Source organism: Physeter macrocephalus, chromosome 4, assembly GCF_002837175.3.
Source record: "Physeter macrocephalus isolate SW-GA chromosome 4, ASM283717v5, whole genome shotgun sequence".
NCBI classification, from domain to species: domain Eukaryota; kingdom Metazoa; phylum Chordata; class Mammalia; order Artiodactyla; family Physeteridae; genus Physeter; species Physeter macrocephalus.
In genome coordinates, this window is record NC_041217.1 from 92,497,904 (window position 1) to 92,522,953 (window position 25,050).

The 25,050-nt window shown below is 34.5% G+C and overlaps 1 protein-coding gene across 22 annotated transcripts in view; it reads right to left on the reverse strand.

Annotated features, from left to right (window-relative positions):
* Positions 1-25,050, reverse strand: part of LOC102984370 (pancreatic alpha-amylase) — a 126,932-nt gene that overhangs the window by 76,266 nt on the left and 25,616 nt on the right. For 8 of the 22 annotated variants that reach the window (XM_055084402.1, XM_028489051.2, XM_055084405.1 and 5 more), the window contains exons 8-10: positions 24,080-24,198; positions 23,848-23,973; positions 22,117-22,190 (exon numbers count right to left, since the gene is read on the reverse strand). In XM_055084402.1, coding sequence (XP_054940377.1) covers positions 22,117-22,190; positions 23,848-23,973; positions 24,080-24,198 — 319 coding nt within the window. Of the gene's footprint in view, positions 1-1,946; positions 2,644-4,864; positions 5,024-21,949; positions 22,191-23,847; positions 23,974-24,079; positions 24,199-25,050 lie in introns of those variants that run through there. The other 14 variants (XM_028489060.2, XM_028489059.2, XM_055084409.1 and 11 more) reach the window with 8 other exon arrangements.

The following is a 25,050-nucleotide window of genomic DNA, read 5'->3' on the forward strand; positions in this document are numbered from 1 at the left end:
CTGCCGATGCAGGGGAACCGGGTTCGCGCCCCGGTCTGGGAGGATCCCACATGCCGCGGAGCGGCTGGGCCCGTGAGCCATGGCCGCTGGGCCTGCGCATCCGAAGCCTGTGCTTCGCAACGGGAGAGGCCACAACAGAGGGAGGCCCGCATACCACAAAAAAAAAAAAAAAAAGGTGTCATTTTACTTTAGCCTTAATTTTTTAAATTTTATTCATTGTCCTTTCACATTTGAATTTTTATATTGACAGAAATAGATCTAGATAGTAAATAAATATATTTTCTGGCATAAATGAAAACCAATTTAAAAAAACAGACACATAAATTATGGGGAAATCCAAATTGAAATGATTATGAACAGCCATAATTCTTCACCCTTCATATTCATTCTTACTGTTTTCCCAGTTTGTATATATAATTTTTCTGCTTCTGGATCATAATTGTCTTTTATTGTCAAAAGGGAATGTGGTTCATCCACATACAAATTTCCAGGGAAAAATTTTTCTATTTTCTCACAACCTATGTAATGAGGAATTTCTTCTTTAATCTCTCCCATTTCCACTAAATCTAGCTTAGGGAAAAAACACACCTCTCTTTAATTTTCCGTGTTAAAGTATCAGTGGATTTAGAGAAGGGGTTCTATTTAACAGTCTTTAGGGGGGAAATATCCTCAGATTATTTTAAAATTACAATTATGAATTACAAAACAACTTAATGTCTGAAAAACATCTATTTGCTATAAAAGAATTATTTATAGGGTAAGACCCAGTTATCTTTCAGGTTAATGCTAAATTTCATATTGTCAATGTAATAAAAGGACTCCAAGAATTTTGAAATATATTAAGATTAAGAGCATTGATGATGGGGCTTCCCTGGTGGCACAGTGGTTCAGAGTCCGCCTGCCGATGCAGGGAACACGGGTTCATGCCCCGGTCCGGGAAGATCCCACATGCCGCAGAGCGGCTGGGCCCGTGAGCCATGGCCGCTGAGCCTGTGCGTCCAGAGCCTGTGTTCCGCAATGGGAGAGGCCACAACAGTGAGAGGCCCGCGTGCCGAAAAAAAAAAAAAAAAAAAAAAAAAAAGAGCATTGATGAAAGAATTTAACAATTTAATTCAGTGGATATTTATTATTGTTCAGCCTTCAGGGGATCATAGAGAAAAAGATGCTCAGTTTTCAAGGAGCTTAAAATTTAAAGAAAAACAGTTTTTTGACTGATTTTCCTATCATTTTACTCTTACTGATTGCTTTTTTTGGTTACCGAATTAGATATTGTAGGAAAAGATTAAATTAAATACTATTGACTGGGGTGAGGAAGATAAGAACTAGTCATAGTTTTCATTGCATTGAAATAATCTGAAATTCAATAGCTAATATTGAGAACTCTAGCTGCCACTTAATAAAAATACCTGGTTCGGAAATGGAAAATGCATCCCTGAAAACTCAATTCTTTCTTTTTAATTAAGTTCTATCTGTAAGAAACAGTTGCAGCAATTTTTCATTTTTGTGTGTGTGCAGAGGATTTATGTGAATATATCAAATGTTCAAAACTGTATTAGTATCCTACATCTAGGCAGCCACTTCCTTCTACACTAACCCTAACTTGTCCAGGTAATGGAAAAAAGTAATTTTGAAAGCCATATTTCATATAACTGGATGTAGTCATAGCACAGCAGCAAATCTCTTAAAGTTGTTATAAATCGTGCAAAACTACTTCCTTGTGACAGTTTGTTGAGCATTTAAATGGAAATCAGAGAACCTAAGCTATCTATTTCAATTCAGTCAGCAATCCTGCAAAGCTAAAAAATTTAAATGCCACAGTACTGTGAAAACACAAACTATCAAAAATTTATACAATTAAATTAAAATCTATAAAACTACTTTGTTTTCAAACATTTACTAATCTCCTTGTAAACATACATTTCTTTTACAGAATCACGTACACTCTATAATGCCCATATCATGCATATTGTCTTCAAATTACTTTTATGTTCTGATTCTATTTAAGCTTTAGATTTCTAAACAGGGTTATTTGAAATTGTTAATCCTCCCCCATATGATTCTCACAGAGGAGGTTTCCAGTTGCACCACTCTACTGATACTACCAAGGTCACCAATGGTAAGGTAACCAGTTGTCTATCCAGCACTTCTGCCCCTATCTGTTTCCTATGACTCTTTTCCTTATTTTAGTTCTTTTGTTTTTGTTACAGTAAGTCCTAGTTCTGAGCTCCATAGCTATTTCTTATCCTCTTTAAAACTCCTTTTTCCAATCCTTCACTGTTTCCATTCCCATCTTTTCCATTCCTTTTTCTTCCCTTCCTTTCCTTCCTTTCCTTTCTTTTCACTCTATAAATATAAGTAAAACTCCACATAAGGCCTTAACTACCACTTGTATATTGAAGACTCCAAAATACATATATACAGCAAAGATTTTTCTTATAAAGCCTGAATCTATATGTTCAGCTGCCCACTGAACATCACTACCTAGAAACTCATGTGTTCAAACCTGAATTATCATCTTTATTCCATTTCATTCACCAGCAATTCTTTATTCCTTTTCAATTCTTTATCAACTCTTCTCCAATTCTTCTCCACTCATATTCACCATGTTCTCCTTTTTAGTGATGGCACCATCTATCTTCTATACTAAATCACAAATTTTAGAGGTTATTCTTAAATCATTCTTCACCACCTATATTACATTAATCAGGAAACATTCTTAATTCTACTTCCTGAATACTGTAAGGATTTTTTCCTTAATTTCTATCTTTACAACACTGCCTATATTCAGTTTCTCCCCATCTTTCACTAGCAACATCCTGACTAGTTTCCCAACCTCATCAAAATCAACTTCCTCACTAAAAACACAATGCTTTCTTTCTCTTTTCTTTTTTTACAATAGTACCTAGTTATAGATAGAGTAAATATATAGAAAACAAGTAGTCTCTCCAGAACTAACACAAATAAAGTGGTCTTCTCTTCTTTCTGCTCGTATATTGCCAAACATTTAGTAGTGAGTCTTTATATTACCTAATCAGATATCATGCAATTGATGACAAAAACACCAACACTAGTTTCTCTGGGAGCATGTCTGATTTCTAAAGGTGGGGCCTATAAATCTTCTATATTTATCCTTCACTTTTCATACTCCTAAGCATTCCACTCCTTCACCATTTTGGTGGCACTTTTACAAACGTTCCCTAATTACTAGCTGCATGTAGTCTCTCCTGGGATTTCAACTATATTATACAACACAATATAGATGGAGCATATTAGTGACTTTAACCCATCAAATAAATCTGTTATGGACCACCTTTGAGCAAATATCCAACCTGTTAATAAACCATGTGTTATGTATAAATATTAGGATTGTTTTTTTCTTTCTGTGAAAATGCCATTGAAATTTTGATAGGGATCATGTTCAACATGTAGATCCTTAAGTATTATGGACATTTTTAACAAAATTAATTCTTCTAATCCATGTACATGGGGTATCTTTTCATTTATCTCTGTCTTCATTTCTTTCATCAGCGTCTTATGGTTTTCAGTGTACAGGTCTTTTACCTACCTGGTTAAATTTATTCCTAAGTATTTTATTGTTTTTCATGCTGTTGTAAGTGGGATTGCTTTCTTAATTTATCTTTTAGAAAGTTTACTGTTAGTGTATAAAAATGCGAGTGATTTTTGTATACTGATTTCGTATCCTACAGCTTTACTGAAATAGTTTATTAGTTCTGAAAGTTTTATTGGTAGAGTCTCTAGGAATTTTTATATGTAAAATCATGTTATCTATAAAGAGACAATTTTACTTTTTCTTTTCTGATTTTGATGCCTTGTATTTCTTTGTTTTGCCTAACTGTTCTGGCTAGTACTTTCAGTACTGTGTTAAATAAAAAGTGGCAAAAGCAGGAATCCTTATCTCATTTCTAGTCTTAGAGGAAAAGCTCTCAGCTTTTCACCACTGAGTATGTTACCTGTGTGCTTATTATATATGGCTTTTATTATGTTGAGGTACATACTTTATATATCTAATTTGTTAAGATTTTTTACCATAAAAGTATATTGAAGTTTTTCAAATGTTTTTCTACATCTACTTACATAATAATATTTTTTTATCCTTCATTCTGTTAATGTGGTGTGTCACGTTTATTAATTTGGTATATTGAACCATTGTTGCATCCCAAGTATAAATCCCACTTGACCATGGTGTATGATCTTTTTTAATGTGTGTTAAATTCAGTTTGGTAGTATTTTGTTGAAGATTTTCACATCTATGTTCATCAGGGATATTATTCTGTAATTTTACTTTCTTGTAATGTCATCATCTGATTTTGGAATCAGAATAATTCTGGCCTCATAAAATGAGCTCAGAAGTGTTCCTTCCTCTTTGATTTTTTTTGGGGGAAGAGTTTGAGAAGGACTTGCAATAATTCTTCTTTTAATGTTTAGTAGAATTCAACAGTAGAGTCATCTGGCCCTGGGCTTAGATTTTCTATTTATTTCAGATTTTCTATTTATTTTTTACCCAGTCTTGATACGTTGTATGTTTTCCAGTCTTGATAGGTTGTATATTCTGCAAATGGATTACTTTCTTCTAGGTTATCTAATTTCTTGGCATATAATTGTTCATAATAGTCTCTTACGATCCTTTATATTTTGTGTTATCAGTTGTAACGTCCCTTTCATTTCTGCTTTTATTTGTTTGAGTCTTCTCTCTTTATTTCTTAGTTGTTCTAGCTAAAAGTTTGTCAATTTTGTTTATCTTTTCAAAAAACCAGCTTAGTTTCATTAATCTTTCTGTTGTTTTTCTAGTCTCTATATCATTTATTTTTGTTCTAATCTTTATTATTTTATTCCTACTTCTTACCTTGAGTTTAACTTGTTCCTCCTTTTCCATTTCCTTGAGGTATGAAGTTAAATTTTTTATTTGAGATCTTTCTTTTTTCTTAATATAGGCAATTATTACTATACTTCTCCCTGAGAATTGCTTTTGTTGCATCCTGTAAGATTTCATATGCTGTATCCACTGTCATTAAAAAAAAATTTTTTATTGAAGTAACATTGATTTATAACATTATATGTTTCATATGTATAACATTATATTTCTATTTCTGTATACCCTACAATATGCTCACCACCAAAAATTTATTTTCCATCCATCACCATACAGTTGATCCCACTTACCTATTTCACTCTCCATCCTGACTCTCTGCATCTATTTGTTTGTTGTTGTTTGGTTTGGTTTGTTCATATATTTTGTTTTTGTGTATTTGTTTGTTTATTAGTTTTTCTTTATATTTCATATATGAGTGAAGTCATACAGTACTTTTCTTTCTCTGTCTGACTTATTTTACTTAGCATAATGCCTTCAAGGTCCATCCATACTGTTGCAAATAGTAATATTTCATTTTTCCTATTTCTGGGAAAAATGTCCTTGGGATTTTTATAGGAACTTCATTAAATCTGTAGATTACTTTGGGTAATATGGACATTTTGACAATGTTAATTCTTTCCATTCATGAGCACAGAATATCTTTCCATGTATTTGTGTCTTTTTTCATTTCTTTCAACAATGTCTATAGTTTTCAGTCTATAAGTCTTTCACCTCCTTGGTTAAATTGATTCCTAGGTATTTTTGTTGTGATTGTAAATGGGATTGTTTCCAAATTTCTCTTTCTGATGTCTCACTGTTATTATAAATAAATGCAACAGATTTTGTATATTGATTTTATATCCTGCTACTGTACTGTATTCATTTATTATTTCTAATAGTTTTTTGGTAGAGTCTTTAGGGTTTTCTATATATTAAATAATTTCATCTGCAAATAGTGACAGTTTTACTTCTTTCTTTTCAATTTGGATGTCTTCTATTTCTTTTTCTTGCCTAATTGATCTCACTAGGATTTCCAAAACTATGTTGAATAAGAGTGATGAGAGTGGGCATCCCTATCTTGTTTCTGATCTTAGAGGGATAGCTTTCCACCTTTCACCATTGACTATGATGTTGGCTGTGGTTTTCTCACATATGACCTTTGTTATTTTGAAGTACATCCCTTCTATACCCACATTATCGTTTTTATCATAAATGGGTGTTGAATCTTGTCAAATGATTTTTCTGCATCTATTAAGAAGATCATATTATTTTCATCCTTCATTTTGTTAATGTGGTGTATCACACTGATTGATTTATGAATGTTAAACCATACTTGTATCCCTGGAATTAAACCCACTTGACCATGGTGTATGATCCTTTTAATGTATTGTTGAATTTGATTTGCCAATATTTTGTTGAGGATTTTTGCATCCATTTTCATCATAGATATTGCCCTGTAACTTTCCTTTTTTGTGTGATGTCTTTGTCTGGTTTTGGTATCAGGGTGATATTGGCCTTGTAAAATGAGTTAGGAAGTGTTCCCTTCTCTTTAATTTTTTGCAATAGTTTGAGAAGAATAGGTATTAGATCTTCTTTGAGTGTTTGGTAGAATTCCCTTCTGAAGTCGTCTGGCCCCAGACTTTTGTTTTATGGGAGATTTTGATTACTGTTTCAATCTCTGAACTAGTAATTGGTCTATTCAGATTCTCGATTTCTTCACAACTCAGTCTTGGAAGGTTGTATGGTTCTGAGAATATGTCCATTTCTTCTAGGTCATCCAAATTGTTGGTGTACAGTTGTTCAAAACATTCTCTTACAGTTCTTTGTATTTCTATGGTATCCATTGTTATTTCTCCTCTTTTGTTTCTGATTTTATTTATCAGAGCCTTCTCTCTTTTTTTCTTAGTGAGTCTAGCTAAGAGTTTGTTGATTTATCTTTTCAAAGAAACAGCTCTTAGATTCTTTGATCTCTTCTATTGGTTTTTTAGTCTCCATTTCATTTATTTCTGCTCTGATCTTTATTATTTCCTTCCTTCTACTAAATTTGGGCTTCATTTGTCCTCCTTTTTCTAGTTCCTTTAGGGGTAAGTTTAGATTGTTTGAGATTTTTTTCATTTCTTGAGGGAGGTCTGTATTGCTATTAAACGTCCCTCTTAGTACGGCTTTTTCTGTATTCCATTGATTTTGATGTCTTATTTTCATTTTAATTTATCTTCAGGTAATTTTTGATTTCTCCTTTGATTTCTTTATTGGCCCAATACTTGTACAGTATCATGTTGTTCAGTATCTATGTATTTATGACTTTTCCATTCTTCTTCCTATAGTTGAGCTCTAGTTTCATTCCATTTTTATCAGAAATAATGTTTGATATGATTTCAATTTTCTTAAATTAACTGAGACTTGCTTTGTGTCCCAACATATGGTCTGTCCTTGAGAAAGTTCCATATGCACTCCAGAAGAACGTGTAGTCTGCTGCATTTGGATGGAATGTTCTGTACAAATCTATCAAACCCATCTAGTCTAATGTTTCATTTAAGGCTGTTTCCTTGTTGTGTTCTGTCTGGATGATCTGTCCATTGATGTAAATATGGTGTTAAAGTCCTCTACTATTATTGTGTTGCTGTCAATTTCTCCCTTTAGGTCTGTTAATAATTGTTTTATATATTTTTGTGCTCTTCTGTTAGGTGCATATATTAATTACTGTATGTACTTCTTGATGAATCATATTCTTTATTTTTGTATATTGTCTCATTACCTTTTTTTTGACTTGAGGTATATTTTGTCTGATATGAGCATAGCTACACTAGCTTTCTTTTGGCTGCTATTTGTTTGGAACACTGTCTTCCATCATTTCACTTTTAGCCTATGTTTGTCTTTAGAGCTGAGCTGAGTCTCCCGGAGGCAGCACATAGTTGGGTCTTGTTTTTAATCCATCCAGACTCTCTGTGCTTTTGACTGGAAAATTCAGTCCATTTACATTTAAGGTGATTATTGATGGGTGAGGATTTAATACTGCCATTTTATCTTTTGTCTTCTGGTTGCTCTAGATCACCATCATTTCTTTTTCCTTGTGTTTCTGTCTGCCATTTTGGCTTGGTGATTTTCTATGATATTTTTCTCCGTTTCCTCTTTTTTATGCTTTGTGTTTCGGCTATATATTTGTTTTGTGTTTATTCTGAGTTTTGTGTTAAATGTCTCATAGATAAAATAGTCCCTTTTCTGCTGATAGCATCTTATCTTCATTTATATATATGAATTCCATCCTTTTCCTATTCCCCTTTTATGTTTCTGTTTTCAAATTATCCTTTATTTTATGTTGTGAGTTTGCTAACAAACTGAGACAGCTGTAGTTATTTTTTTTTGCTTTCTTTTTTTCTCCCTTTAAACTTTATGCTATAATAAAGTATTTAAAAACCTAACCAGATAAAGAGTTGCAACTTTCTAGTTCTATTTATCACCTTGCTCAAAGTTTTGTGTATTTTTACAATTTTGCTTCTGGAAGAACAACTCCTTTCAATAACTTTCATAAGGCAGGTCTAGTATTGATGAACTCCCTCAGCTTTTATTTGTTTGGGAAAGTCTTTTATTCTTCCTTCATATCTGAATGATGTTTATTGGATAGAATATTCTTAGGTGACAGTTATTATCTTTCAGTATTTTGAGAATGCCATTGCATTCCCTCCTGGCCTGTAGGGTTTCTGTTGAGAAATCTGATGATAGCCTAATGGAGGCTCCTCTGTAGGTTACCATAATTTTCCCTAGCTGCCTTTAAAATTCTTCCTTTGTCATTGACTTTTGACAATTTAATATTATAAGTCTTGGAGAAGGTTTCTTTACATTAAGATAATTAGGTGTTCTCTTAGATTTGTGGGCTTGTATATCCAGGTCCTTCCCCAAGTTTGGGAAGTTCTCAGCTATTATTTCTTTAAATTATCTCCCTGATTCCTTTCTCCCCTCTTATCCTTCTGAGATAACCATTTTCCTAATGTTGTCCTTCGTAAAAGGGTTGAATAGCTCTTGTTGAATTTTCTCATTTTTCATATCTGTTTCTCTTTCCTCTCCTACTTGTATCATTTCTAGACTTCTATCTTTGAGCTCACTAATTCTCTCTTCCCATGTGGTCTGCTTTATTTTCAGTGCTTTCTAATGAATTATTCATCTCATTTATTGAGTTATTCAGCTCCAGAATTTATGTTTCGTTCTTTTTTTAGAACTTCAATCTATTTGGTAAAATATTCCTCGTGTCCATTAATTTTAGTCCTGAGCTCATTAAACTGCCTTTCTGAGTTTTCTTGTACCTTGTTGAGTTTCTTCATGACAGTTATTTTGAATTCTCTATCAGTTAGACAGCAATATTCCATGAGTTTAAGTTTGATTTCTGAAGAACTGTCATTTTCTTTTTGTGGTTGTTCATTTTACTTGACGAATTGCTCCTCTTTCGACGCATTTAAAGTTAAATGACGTTAGAAATTAGAGTCCTTTCGTTTTCCAGTAGGTGGCGCTGTGACACAAGTTTTTGATTTCTCTACCGTGAGCTGTCTCTGGTTACAAATATTTGAAAGTTCGCACTTTTCAGCCTCCATCTTCTGTGTAAGAGGTATGGCTCTGTGCCTTCGTTGTTGCTTCTTGCAGCCTTGCTTCCGCCAGAGCCCCTGTCGTCACTGGGATGGTGGGCCCCTTCCTCCTGTCCCTAATCCCTTGAGACACAGGCTCTGCCCTGGGGTGGGAGGGGGTGAGAGTTGGCGGGTAACCAGGGTCGCACAGGCACCTCAACTATGTGCAGTGTTGTAAGGTTTGTGGCCTCTGCCACAGCCAGTGGGGGGTTGTGGAGGTGTAGAATTTGTGGGCCCCTCAATAGCTGGAGGAATGGGGTTTCAGGCCCCACTGCTATGCCTGCCCAGTTACCTGTGGCCACAGGCACTGGAGTGGTCTGGAGGCTGGAGTCCTGTGCACCATTTCCCCAGCTGTTGCTAAGGTTTCTGAAGCTGTGGGCTCAGCTACCATGGTCAGAGGGTTGGGATGGCAGGTACCAACTCCTCTGTTCCTTTAGTTCTGCCTCTTCTATGTGTTCCAGTCCACTCATCTTTAAATGTACAGATGTTTAGAATCCTCCTGCATCCTTTTGTCTTGAGTGGAGGTACCTTTGTTGAGTTGTGGGTATTTTATTGGTTGTAGATTGAAGAGGAGAGAAAAAGGTAGCTTTTCTCCCCACCATGCTTCTGATAACACTCCATTTGTGTTTGTTTCAAGTTATTTATTTATTTATTTATTTATTTTATTTATTTATCTTTTGCTGCATTGGGTCTTGGGTGCTGCATGTGGGCTTTCTCTAGCTGTGGCGAGCAGGGGCCACTCTTCGTTGTAGTGCACGGGCTTCTCATTGCGGTGGCTTCTCTTGTCGTGGAGCATGGGCTCTAGGCTCACAGGCTTCAGTAGTTGTGGCATGCCAGCTCAGCAGTTGTGGTTCGTGGGCTCCAGAGCGCGAGCTTGGTAGTTGTGGTGCACAGGCTTAGTTGCTCTGTGCCATGTGTGATCTTCCCGGAACAGGGATCGAACCCCATGTCCCCTGCATTGGCAGGTGGATTTATTTTTTTAGTTTTTTTTTTTATTTTTGATAACGCTTTTGATTTCTTCTTTGTTCCAGTGTTATGGTATGGAACCACAAACACACCAAATAGTCAAACCAATCTTGAGAAAAGAGAACAAAGATGGAGGCACCACACTTCTTGATTTCAAATTACATTACAAAGTTATGGTAACTAAAACAGTATGGTACTGGCATAAAAAAAGGCACATAGACCAATGTAACTGAATAGAAAACCAAGAAATAAACCTACACATATATGGTCAAATGATTTTTGACAAGAACACCAAGAACACCCAATGGGAAAGGCATAGTCCTTTCAAGAGATGATGGTAGGAAAACTGGATGCCCACATGCAAAAGAATGAAACTGGACCCCTGCCTTACAGCACTCACAAAAATTAATTCAAAATAAGTTAAAGACTTGAACGTAGAACTCAAAACTATTAAACTCCTAGAAGAAAACAGGGAAAAAGTTTTGTGACATTGCTCTTGCCAATGATTTCATGGACATGACACCAAAAGCACAGGCAAAAAAAAGCAAAAGTAAACAAGTGGGACTATATCAAGCTAAAAGGCTTCTGCATAACAAAGGAAACATTAAAAAAATAAAAAGAAAAGGCAACCTACAGAATGGGAGAAAATATTTGCAAACTATGTATCTGGTAAGGGTTTAATATCCAAAAATATATAAAGAACACTTACAACTCAATAGCTATATATATATATATATATCACAATTTTAAAATGGGCAAAGTACCAGAATAGACATTTTTTCAAAAAGACATACAAACTATCCATAGATACATGAGAAGGTGCTCAACACTACTTGTCATTAGAAAAATGCAAATCAAAACCATAATGAGATATCACTTAACACCTGTTAGAGTGCCTACTATCAAAAAGACAAGAGATTACAAATATTCACAAGGATGTGGAGAAAAGGGAACCCTGTACACTGCTGTTAAGAATGTAAATTGGTACAGCCATTATGGAAAACAATAGTTCCTCAAAAAATTAAAAATAGAACTACCATATGATCCAGCAATCTTTCTGTGTATATATCTGAAAGAAATAGAGTCAGTATCTTGAATTGATACCTGCACTCTTATGTTCATTGCTGCATTACTTACTATAGCCAAGATATAGAAATAACCTAAGTGTTCCTCAGTGGGAGAATGGATAAAGAAAACATGGTATATCCACATATAATGAAATACTATTCAGCCATTAAAAAAAGAAATACTGCAATTTGTGATGACATGAATGAAACTGGAGGACATTATACTAATTGAAATAAGCCATACAAACAGAGACAAAACTGTATGATCCCACTTATATGTGGAATCTTAAAAAAAAAAAAATGGAGCTCGTAGAAACAGATGGTAGAATGATGGTTGTCAGGGGCTGGGGGTGCTGGGGGAAACGAAAAGGTATAACACTTTCAGTTATAAGATGAATAAATTCTAGGGCTGTAATGTATTGCATAGTGGCTATAATTAATAATACTGTACTGTGTACTTGAAATTTGCTGAGAGTCTTTTTTTTTTTCTTAAGAGAGTAAGTCTTAATCATTTTACCACACTCACAAAAGAAAATAGTTAACAATATTAGGTAACAGATATGTTAATTAACTTAATTGTGGTAATTATTCCATTGTTTAAGGATCAACACAATTCTACTCTGTTCCATGTACCCAACACTTTGTTACTACTGCTGGCTCAGTTTGAGAGTGGTGATTTAATTCAAGATGCAGTGGGGTCCAAAGCCTTAGTTCACATGAACCTGTATAGGCCTTCAAAATGTGGGCCAGATGTCATCTAGGGATTGCCTGCCCCTTGAGAGCTAGAAAGACTTGACAATATTCCCATCCCCACTTACTTTGGAAACCCAAAGCCGTCAAGATTTCTGTTGATGGATGGTAGGGAGGGAATGGGTTTATGTCCCCATGGTCATCTCACAATGTTTTACTGGCTTCTCTAACTCTTTTCCCGCTTCAGTTCCTAATTTTATGTCCTTTCCTAGAAAAAAAAATCCCCTTCTTTCTAGTACAGACCTAGAAAACCACATTTATACTCTTGGGGTCTTGTCTCAGAATCTCACTCTGTCAGTGGTTTTTCAAGATATCTTCTTAAAGAGGAAGATTTTATTTATGAGATAATTCAGATGCCAGATACTAAAATAATATATTTTCACCTTCTAATAACTGTCTTATTACTCAACTTCTATGATTGGGGAATTTATTTCTTAGCTGTAAAGTTGTTCCATGGAAGTCAGGCCTGTTCAAGTACCTTAAATATCATCTTTTTCAGTATCCTGAGACATGTAGAGGAAAATGTCTTTCCCAAGATCACACTGCTATTTAGTATCAGAGCCATACTGCAGCTAAGAGCCTCTGAATTCTCATTCTAGTGTCCTTCTTATCACTCCACATTGCACTGATATTCCAAATAAATGCAATCATCATATAGGTAACCTATTGAAAGAATTTTCTCATTTAATCAAATGAGAAACGTTCAAATTACTTAATGAGAAGATTTTAAATTTATATTTTCCTTTGAATATTGAAATAGATAGTAACCACTCCTGGACCAGATATTCTTTGTGACTTTACATTAGAAAAGCAATTACGTATTCTTACAATTTATTGCTCTTTCAAATATACCATATAGTTCAAAATGCCATGTAGTAATACAATTACTAAATTAATCACTGCTGAGAAGTCAATTTTTATTTATTTACATTTTTAACTCAGACTATAGGCAAATTTAATTTTATAAAATTTAAAAATTAGAGATGTTTAAGTAGAGAGAATTGAAGTAATTAAATGAAATTGACTTGTATCTACTCAATTTATACAAATGCCTTATTTATTTATTTTTTCTAGTCAATATAAGGTTTTATTGGGATAATAAGTAAAACTTGTTGCACATTCATTGTGGCAGGCACTATGCCCTATGTATTATGCTGTTTCTGTAACTTCTCTATGAGTTAGCTGTTATTTACAATTATTAGCTAGGAACATGAAGGTGCACGTGGAAATGTTAAGTAAATTGCCCACAGACACACAATAAAGTAGTAGAAATTGAATTCAGATGCAAATCTATCTCACACTAACACCCACATTTTTACAGATGTGAAAATTGATTCTTTATTCACAATTATCAATATTATTTTACTATCTATATCTATTTGTATGTAGGTTATTTTTCAGAGGTTGCATGCTAGTATCTAATGAAGAACTATATTTTTTCAATTATTCACTCATCAGTTAATTCATTTAAAGCCTATTTTATGTCAGACAGCACGTTTGGTGCTAAAGGTTTAAAGTATGCTTAGATGTAAATAAGTATTTGAGTAATTATGAAGATTTCCTCCTAACATTTTATTAGTTTTTCTCAAATTACATATTTATTAAGATAGATAATGTATGCTTAGATGTAAATAAGTATTTGAATAATTATGAAGATTTTTCCTCCTAACATTTTATTAGTTTTTCTCAAATTACATATTTATTAAGATAGATAAAATACTATTAATGCAATAATAAATTTTGAAAATATTTTTCTAAGCTGTTTGAGATAGTATCCCCCTTGGAATCCTTGCCAGTTCCTCATTTAAATTTTTTCCTCCAAAATCTCTGGAATAATGAGAATGCAGCTTTGCCTGACCTGTAAATGGACTCACTTCCCCAATTATATTGAACATATTTTCTTAGCTTTTTTGACTGTCCATAACATAATGGTTCATACTCATACAGTATTCATCTTTAAGCAACAAAATCTAGGACAGGATTTTGATAAGAAGGCTATCAAAAGCCTTTTGGAAGGCTTAGGAAGGATATCAAAAAGGATAGGAAGGATATCAAAAAGGATAGGAAGGCTTTTGATAGGAAGGCTCACCCTAATTGGAAATATGTCAGCATTTTTCTAGGTTACATGTAACAATGAACTTGATTGCATAAGAGTAGGGACATACCTGACCTAGCAGCATGGAAAGCATTCTCATAACACAGATGATTTAACTCTATGAGTATACAATACTCCCAACAAAAATCTTTTTTCTTCTCAAACTAAACCTGCCATTTTAAAATTTAAAACATGTATTAAAATCCAGATTTGACTTTAATAATCTAACAAGGATGAACTAAATGATATAAACCTGTTCAAAAATCTAATATGACTTCAATCTAATTTGGTGGAAGATAGAAGATCAAGAGCAACAGACACCCTCTTGGACATACTTTAATTTGTACCTAAACTAGGAGATTTCAGAGAAATCCTTGGTTTTGGGAATGGTCTAGGACCTATACAAGGGAATCCATATTGGCCTGTGCACCTACTTCTATTTCAAAGACAAGATGATGTAAGGTATTATCTGAGACATGTGAGAGAAAGGGAGAATACAAAATCCTTATAAGGATAATTCTAACATACCTTGAAACATTAGTGGCACCACTTTATGGTATGTATGGAAAAAGAAGAGTTGGCTCACCTCTATCCTGGGTGGCCCACTATATACTCATCCTCAGTGCCTCTAACTCTGTGGTAAGCCACTACTCATGTTCTTGCTTGTCAGCTTCCAGAATTCTTTCAAAGAATGCTGCTCCTTCATCTTAAGTGGCAAGAAAGGGGACTGGCCATACTTGCATTTTCCTGCCTTGAACCTTTATCCTCCTGTGTATATGTCAATCATTACTGAAGGTTGGGAGAGATTAGAGTCAAACATAGCCTGGACACAGGTCATTGCCAAATATTAAGCCCATCTTCAAGTCTACCCTTCTCTAGGAGTGCCTATTTCTTCATAGTGCAGATTCTGTAACACTCATTATCCAACTCTGCCTGCCATGTTGGTCAAGCTGTACAATATATGTGTTCCCATATCTCCAATGTGAAGTGGGACACAGATTCCCCAGGATTTTCCAAAGTCTGTTTAACACTGTGGGGAGACTACATCAGGACTGCCTAGGTTTTAACCTGAGATGGATCAGGAAAATTAGTTTATGCTTGTGGCTTCAGAAATAGGAAATAGGAAAAAAAAAGAAAAATTCAGAAAAAACTTGTATTTATATCTTTAAAAAGAAAAACATTGAAATATCCTAATTCAAAACTCGGAACTTTGTTAGAATTTCTTTCATTTATAGAAAATTTAGAATTTTGTTTGTTTCTTTTTAAAAATTATTATTACAAAAGAGTGTGGATTCCAAATGGTTTCAGTAGTTAGTGACTCTAAAAGTTTGAAACTAGCACTGGCTTTGGCATTCTAATTCGAGTGACCATCGATATTTAGAAATGAATGTGAAATGAAAAGTAAAGTTTCTTTTATTTTTTCTAGGAGATATCTATTATGAAAGTCTGTCTCTCTGTCTCTCTCCCTCTCTATGTTATAGACATTATGCCTTGATTTCCAAATTTATAAGATTATTTAGTACTATAATGCATCCCTCATATATGCACATTTTCTGTTTCTCATCTTCCCCATATGGTTTTATTAATTAAATCCAAATTTACTGTTTTTAATATTATGTCTATGTAAACATTTTTCATTCTGAGCCAAGCATTATGACATTTTATTTCCTTTGTTAGACAAGAGTTTTTACTTTTCTAAAAGTTATTTTTTTTATTTGCTTGGCATTCTTCAAATATCTACTTATGTCTTCCCAAACTTCCAACAACTCTCTTAAATGCTTTTCAATAAAATTATTCACGAGGTCAAACCCTTCAACTTTATTTTATTTTTCTAAAAAGACCTTTCTCACAAATTCCACCAATGAACTAACCTCATATTTACTGGTTTAGCCATAGCCTGCTGGAGCCCTAATCTTCTGGGACTTTTTTTGTTAATATATTGAGAATTCCCTTAGTCTCTCTTCTGTATAGGATTCTATTTCAGAAATCTTAATTTCCTCTTTCTGGGTTTAATTCCTCCTTTCTGTGAAAAAAGTTATATGGGAGTTAGATGTTTTTAGGTTTTTGCATGTGATAAATATCTATTCTCCCCCACAAATCATGGCTGATGGTATGGCTGGCTACAAAATTCTAAGTTGGAAATCATTTTCCTCAGGATTTTAAAGAATTGTTCTACTGTGCTCAAGCTTTCAGGGTTAATGTTAATAAGTGTTCTAAAATAGCTAACATTAATTTAGTAATTCCTATATACCATGTTCTATATTACCCTATTTATTCCGCATAACAACGTTATGAAAAAGTAATATTATCCATAATGATAGTTGAGGAAATTGAGGTCCAAAGAAATTGAAAAGCTTGTCTCAGGTTACTTAGCAAATAAATTTTACAGTCAAAATCTGAATCTACACTCTATTGACTCTCTTGTACTGGCACTCTGGTGCTAATCTAATTTTGATCCACCATATGTAAACTAGTCATTCTCTTTCTCTGGAAGTTTTTAGCATCACATTTTCCCCTTTGATTTTCTGAAATATTACAATATGCATTGCTTTTAACATTTCCAATTTTAATCTGTATACTCATATCCTTGAGCTCATGATTGCCTCTTTCCTGTTTTCCATATAGTCTCTTCAAAAAATCTTTAGGGCTTCTCTGGTGGCACAGTGGTTGAGAGTCCGCCTGCCGATGCAGGGGATACGGGTTCGTGCCCCAGTCCGGGAGGATCCCACATGTCGCGGAACGGCTGGGCCCGTGAGCCATGGCCGCTGAGCCTGTGTGTCCGGAGCCTGTGCTCCACAACGGGAGAGGCCACAACAGTGAGAGGCCCACATACAGAAAAAAAAAAAAAAAAAAAAAAAATCTTTATAATTTGATGTTTAAATTCCTGGAATAATCCTCTAATTTTTTATGAGAGGCCCCCATACAGAAAAAAAAAAAAAAAAAAAAAAAAATCTTTATAATTTGATGTTTAAATTCCTGGAATAATCCTCTAATTTTTTAACCTATTCTATTTTATTTTCTGTCTCTTGCCATTTTCCTCTATTTTCTGGAAGGTTTCCTCAATTTTACATTTCAACTTTTCTATTGAATATTTATTGCAGTTAGCACATTTTATTTTCAGGAATCCAATTCATGTGTATATTTCCATTTCTTTTTTATGTGTCCTAAAACATTCTAGAATTTTTATAGTATCAATTTCCACCTTTGTTAGGCTTATTCTTAGGTACCTTATAGTTCTGTTGTTGTAAATTATGTTGTTGTTGTTGTTGTTGTTTTTTGTGGTACACGGGCCTCTCACTGTTGTGGCCTCTCCCGTTGCGGAGCACAGGCTCCGGATGCACAGGCTCAGTGGCCATGGCTCACGGGCCCAGCCGCTCCGCGGCATGTGGGATCTTCCCGGACCGGGGCACAAACCCGTGTCCCCTATATCAGCAGGCGGATTCTCAACCACTGCACCACCAGGAAGCCCGTAAATTATGTTTTTTAAATTACTTTTTCTAGTTATGTTTGGTGGTTTTCAAGAATGCCATTGATTTTGTACTGCTGTTTTTTATTTATCTTCATTTTCTTCTTTTACAATTACTTAGCATGGGCCATATATAGTTTCCTTCTTGATTATTAATCATTTTATTATTAATAAGTCTCTTAATACAACAAAAGCTTTGTATGTGTATGCTGGGGTTTGGTGGCTGTGTGAATTGGGACAGCTTCATTTTGTGTATATTGTCTCAGAACACTTTTTCATCAATCCATCTGCTCTAAGATCATTTATTTTCTTTGTAGTACCTTTGCCTGTTTCTCAACATCTTTTCAGAATGAGCAGAAAATCTATATGGCTCCTTATGAAACTTATTATGTTATAGATTTCCTTTATGGTATTAGAGAGTGTATTTTATTCCCCCAAGCTAACACGTAGAATTGGATTATCAAATCAGACAAAAGTGAAACAGAGATCCTATTCCGGCATCAAACTTTTATAATAATTTCAAGGATACAGTCAATCAAGATGTTCAGACAAAACAGAGAAAGGCCTGAGATATCAAAAGCAGCTCCTCAGGTCCCATTTTCCTGCACTGGACATTAGTATCTGGCTCAGAATAGATCAGGTTTCTAAATAAGGTTCATGGGGTTACTTCAGACAACAAGAGCAGTTGAGGTATAAAACATTTCCATTTATGTCTCAGAGAATTGTATAACTTACAAGATATACACCATACCGCATAGATTTTAGGTTATATTTATTATAGGTAACCCTGAGCCAGGAATACTCTATAAAGGGCATTTCAGAGATAAAGTTTCTTTCCCCAGCAAATATCAGTAGTCCCTTTTCCCAGAAGTCCAGCTGACAAGGAGATTAGACCAGGTCACCTACCTTCTATTTTTTCTCTCAGGGCATCTGACTGTAAACAGAGTGAATAGATTGCAGGTTAACTGCTTTAGTTACTTCTTTACACTCCCAAAAGGATTCTGTACAACTATCAAGCTGATCATCAAATATGTTCCTTGCTAATACCTTGCAACTCTTACTAACTTCTTCTGGAAAATATTGGTTTTCGTTGTGACTTTTAGAGTTTGTGTATAGTTCCAAGGCTCACCACATCCTGGTAGCTCACTGTTCAAATAAACAAGTCTTTGATTAGATCTTTAAGGTCAGAGACCTCCATATTTCTAAGAGGTTTGGCCATGCTTAAAGTCTGTTGGTACTATTTCCTCTCTAGAAGAGGCCAAATTCCACTCTGTTGAATTTTCATCTGGTCCTTATTGTTTATTATTTGGGCTGACAATCTCATAGTTTTATTAGAGATAAAGGGGATTATTCCCTATTGTTTTTGTTCTTGTTATTTTCTCTTTTCATTGAGGAGGTTGGAATGGAGATAACTTTACTCTGTAATCTTCAAACATAAGAAAATGAAACTTTTTTGGAAGACCTTCTACTGCTATTACTAAAATGTCTGTGATTTGAAGAAGTTCCCTAAAACAATATTTACTTCAAACTCATGTTTGATTTTTTGTGAATCAGTTTTATAAATTCTAGAATTAATGAGGATCCTATATAAACTTTGAAAATATGCAGAAAGTTTTTGAAAAGCAAATGGTTAAATTTTGTGATAATTGCTTTTGGATTCTGAAAGTATATAATTGATACTGGTGAATATAAGAATAAATAAAGGAAAAACAGAACTAAAATTTAGACTCACTTTCAACTACTTTAAATCAGTGCCTAGAGTGTCAAATTTTATCTGCAGCAATAAAGAATTTAATTAATTTAAAGAATACACTGAAATTATACTCTATGGTGCTTCTTTTTTCTATATTTTGGATTAGCCTTTTATATTCTGAATTAATAAGAGAATCAGATGCAAAATTCTCTGACGGTATAGGGAATTATTGACCAGTTTCCACTAAATGATAGGTCAAAAGAGTAAAGGCCACACCTTACCTTTTTACCTCTCATACTTTAGCATTTTATCTTGCTCATGATAGTTAGTTTTCAAGCGGGTGTGCCCTGTACTTCTATCAATAATGTGATGAAAATATTTAAACAATATTCTTTTATTGCCACTTTTCCATTTAATTAGTATATACCAATAAAAATGTTGGCACTTTTTTCATAAGAACCATCTCATTTATTTCTAAGGTCTCTATAGATTCTTTTCAATGAGTTAAAAGAGAACAAAATAGTCTCTATTGGAAGGGGAATAGCAAATCTTCAGCAAAATAACACTTGTCAAAAAAAAAGATATATCTCTCATCAAAAAATCTACAAACAATAAATGGTGGAGAGGGTGTGGAGAAAAGGGAACCCTCTTGCACTGTGGGTGGGAATGTAAATTGATACAGCCACTATGGAGAACAGTATGGAGGTTCCTTAAAAAACTAAAATTAGAACTAACATATGACCCAGCAATCCCATTACTGGGCATATACCCTAAGAAAACCATAATTCAAAAAGGGACATGTACCACAATGTTCACTGCAGCACTATTTACAATAGCCAGGACAAGGAAGCAACTTAAATGTCCATCGACAGCTGAATGGATAAAGATGTGGCACATATATACAATGGAATATTACTCAGCCATAAAAAGAAATGAAACTGAACTATTTGCAGTGAGGTGGATGGACCTAGAGTCTGTCGTATAGAGTGAAGTAAGTCAGAAAGAGAAAAACAAATACCGTATGCTAACACATATATATGGAATCTAAAAAAAAAAAAGGGTTCTGATGAACCTAGGGGCAGGACAGGAATAAAGATGCAGATGTAGAGACTGGACTTGAGGACACGGGGAGGAGGAAGGGTAAGCTGGGACGAAGTGAGAGAGTAGCATTGACATATATACACTACCAAATGTAAAAGATAGCTAGTGGAAAGCAGCTGCATAGCACAGGGAGATCAGCTCAGTGCTTTGTGACCACCTAGAGGGGCAGGATAGGGAGGGTGGGAGGGAGACACAAGAGGGAGGGGATATGGGGATATATGTATACATGTAGCTGATTCACTTTGTTGTTCAGCGGAGACTGGAACAGCATTGTGGGGCAATTATACTCCAATAAAGATGTTTAAAAAAAAAAGATATATCTCAGTCAAATTAAATTACAGAGAGTATTGACATTGATAGAATAAAAATTCCTAAGATAGAACTGGGCAGAATTCCTAAAGTAACACCCAATTCTTACAAAATCTACCACTAGGAAACAGAGGTTTCATTTTATATCTCATTGTACCTGCACCAAGGAATCTTCTTTAGCAAAGTCCCAACATCCCTCTTCAATTTCAATATGACATTTTATTCTGAAGTTAATAGATAATAATACGTACAACCATAGAATATCAGCTAAATCAAGACACTAAATATAGAGACGGTAATACTGTAGCTTCTGTTCTATTAGGACATAAGAACAGAACCCAAACCTGACCAGGTATAAGATCTTTAGACTCATTCAGTACAGTACTGCATGGCAGAGCATAGAGAAAGCCTCTCAGAGACAGTGTTGTACCAGAACAACCTTCCTGACTTAGTTTTCCTCCCTCACAGAATCAATTTGGTTAAGAGAGGAAACCAAAGCCATACAACATCATCATGTGAAAGCCATTGGAAAGAGAATGAAAAAAAGAATATAGAGAATGTAGGAGAAGATTCCTGTGAGCTCCAGATAATTAATTATTATAGACTGCATAATTTGTTTCTTTTAGTTTTTAACTTATTAAACATGAAAGGGCCTTTATATTATGAAAAGCACCCAAGTGTTATGACTTTGTATGGGAATCATCATTAAATCCGCTACCCCTAACTAATTGTTAGAAACACCCTATGTAAGAAATACAGACATATATTAGAGATACATAGCTGGGCAAATGGTGTTAATGGCAACAAACATGTTTTCAATATGCTTTTCTGAGTTCTTAGAAATGCATTTGACAAAAAGGTTAATGAGAATCTTCTAAAACATAACAAAATGTTGACTGTAATGATGTTATAATTATTTAAGTATACGTGTTATTTTATGCCTTTCTGAGTTTTTCAAGTTGGTTACTTATTAGAGCTTTACCAAAAATTAATGAATTATGAGAAGTTATAGATTACATATATATAAGAACAGAAACACCTTTTATTTCTGTGTGTATTTAATTCAAACTTTATAATTTAGATTCAGCATGAATCACAATAAATGGATCTTCAGCAGAGTTACTAATATAAAAATTAGCATTGCCATCGCTGGAAACATAGATTTTAATTCCTGTACAATCGTTACCAATTTTATCTCCAGAAATGACATCACAATATGTACCAGCAGGAAGACCAGTTTGCAAAGGTGAAGATAATGCCCTGTAGAATAAAATTTAAGATTGCATCACAATTAAAAGCAAGAATACAGACTATCTCTAAAACAAAGAGTTTAACTTTGTGCTGTAGAACTCTAAGCAGTCAAGGTCTCAATGAAAATAAAATCCAAATACAAAGGCCTCCCCAGTGGCTATAAGTAGTTTTCTTAGGGCCAACAACATTCGTATAGAAGAGAAGACTTAGGCGTAACCTAGTCAAGAGTAAATATTATTTTTAAAAAATAATAGGGCTTCCCTGGTGGCGCAGTGGTTAAGAGTCCGCCTGACAGTGCAGGCGACACGGGTTCGTGCCCCGGTCCGGGAAGATCCCACATGCCGCGGAGAGGCTAGGCCCGTGAGCCACAGCTACTGAGCTTGCGCGTCTGGAGCCTGTGCTCCGTAACGGGAGACGCCGCGACAGTGAGAGGCCCGCGCACCGCGATGAAGAGTGGCCCCCGCTCGCCGCAACTGGAGAAAGACCACGCACAGAAATGAAGACCCAACGCAGCCAAAAATAAATAAGTAAATAAATAAAATTTAAAAGTAAGATTTGTTTAAAATAATAAGGTTGAAGAGTATCAGTGAAGATTTGGTTGAATTGGCTCCCTTAGAGAAAATTGATTCCTGTGGTAAACAAACACATTTTAAATTTGTCTTCATCTGAACTTAAGAAAATATTGATTACTGTCAAGAATTTAAATATGATTATTTCTTTAAAAACCTCTTTTTTTTCAAGAGGGTCAAATAAATTTGGGCTGGAGATAAAAATAATCTCGCATTTCTATGAAGAAGTATATGGTTTTAAAATACAAAGCTGTCCCATAAATTTATTTTGATTCTCCAATCTACAAAAGACAGAAATTAAAGGACTGGCAATGGAGTCTTAGGGAAGAAAGAGATACACTTGATTTATTTTTTGTCAGTAAAATATAATTTGGGCTAGAGTGAGCTAAGCATGAGTGGAAGTTAGCCTTGGACAAAGGCATTTCAACTGCTTGCAAAGAGGTCTTCTCAGCTATAGTTCTCTGTCTGAGGGAATCAGTATAATTGAGACAGAGAATATAAGTGTCACAAATGAAAAGCCAGTAACAAGATGTTTCAGAACTAAAACTAAAAAATCTCCTGAGGTCAATCAATGACCATAACATGTATATTCTTTATATATATATATATATATGTGTGTGTGTGTGCTTTAAAAAGTATTATTTGTCACAGAAAGACAGGACGGTGAAAAAAGAAGACCAAAGAACTAGATACCAGGGTAGGTGAAAAAAAAGAGACAGAAAAAAAGATATTTCCATCCTTAAGCAGTATTTTTCCATTATTTATTTTAAAAGTCCTAGAAGACAGTCTTCTAGGGATTTCACAACCTTTATATTATGTGAATTTTATGTGAGGTGTATATGCTAGCATATATATGTGCATGTCTGCCCATGATATGCACAAGTGTACAAAAAAATAACTCTACTTAGAAGAGAAAGCCCTAATAAAGAGAGGAGATCAAAAGAATAAGAGTCATCATCATTTTTCTGCTGATCACTAAATTTTCTTAATTTGCTGACTAAAGGATTTTTCAGATATGAAAGAAGTAAATGAACAGGAAAAGAATAAACTGAGAACATGTTGGTACAAAATATTATTTCTAATTGATGTCTACTTACCAGTCATCATTGTTGAAGACAATGAATCCTCTGTTTCCTCTTCCAAAAGCCACTTGGTTGCTACCATTATCCCACCAGTTTGTAAAAGGTTGGCCATCAACTACATTACGGAACACAACCATGTTCCTAAACACAAAATAGCATAGGAAATGCTGATGAATATGTCAACAGTTTAAAGCAAAATGTTAAGAAACTGTATTATTAGAGGATATCTCTAAATAAGTATTCCTACCTTATTTGACGCCATCGATGTTCACAGACCCAGTCATTGCCACAAGTAGTATCTGGATTAATAGTAACTTCTTTAATGACTCCATTATTATTTGGTGGCCCAATCCAATCATTAACATCCTCAATTTAAAAAAATATATTAATACATTTTAAAAGCTCACATTATTAACATTACATGTGTCCTTATTCAGTCCACCAACCCAATCTGTCCCTTATGTGTCTCTGTAGTGTCTTCATTGAGAATCCAACTTGTTCCATATTTTTACTGAATATCTTCCCCCTAACTTCCCATTCTCTAGTGCCATATTTCAAATAAGGCTATGATTCTCTTACCCTCTCATTTTCTTTGCAAGGAATTGCAATGACTTCTTAATATCACTCTAGGTAGTGCAATGTCACTGAAATGGCAAGGCCTTTAGTGTCAGAAACAGCAGGACTAAAAGATAGGTTCTATTAGTACTAGCTACAAAAACTTAGTTAATATACAAAACTTCGGTGCCTGATTTTCCTCCTCAGTAAAGTGAAGATATTACTTAATGGCTATAAAAATTAAATGAGGTATGTAAAAATGCTTTCCACGTGATAATTGCTAAATAAATATTAGTTTCTTTCATTCTTCTCTGTTAAATAAATGTACTAATCAAAGCATCACAATATCCCTTAATAAATTGACCAAATTTTTAATATTATGGTTTCTGATTGGTACTTTCAAAGATAATCATAGGAAAAAACAGATTATGTCTAGGAAGGTTATCAAGGTCTGTCTTAAATCCTGTTGTATGATAAATAGTGGACAAAACTAAGAGTCGTTAGCATGCACAAGTCCTGGAGAAGTCTTGGATATGTTATGGGAAAAGGGGAAATGGACATATGCCATGACTCCGGCCATCAGAAATAAGCCCAGTTAGTGGGAAATACAAGAAGTTGACTCAATATAAAGGGACATCTTCTAAATACTAAGGCTATCTAACA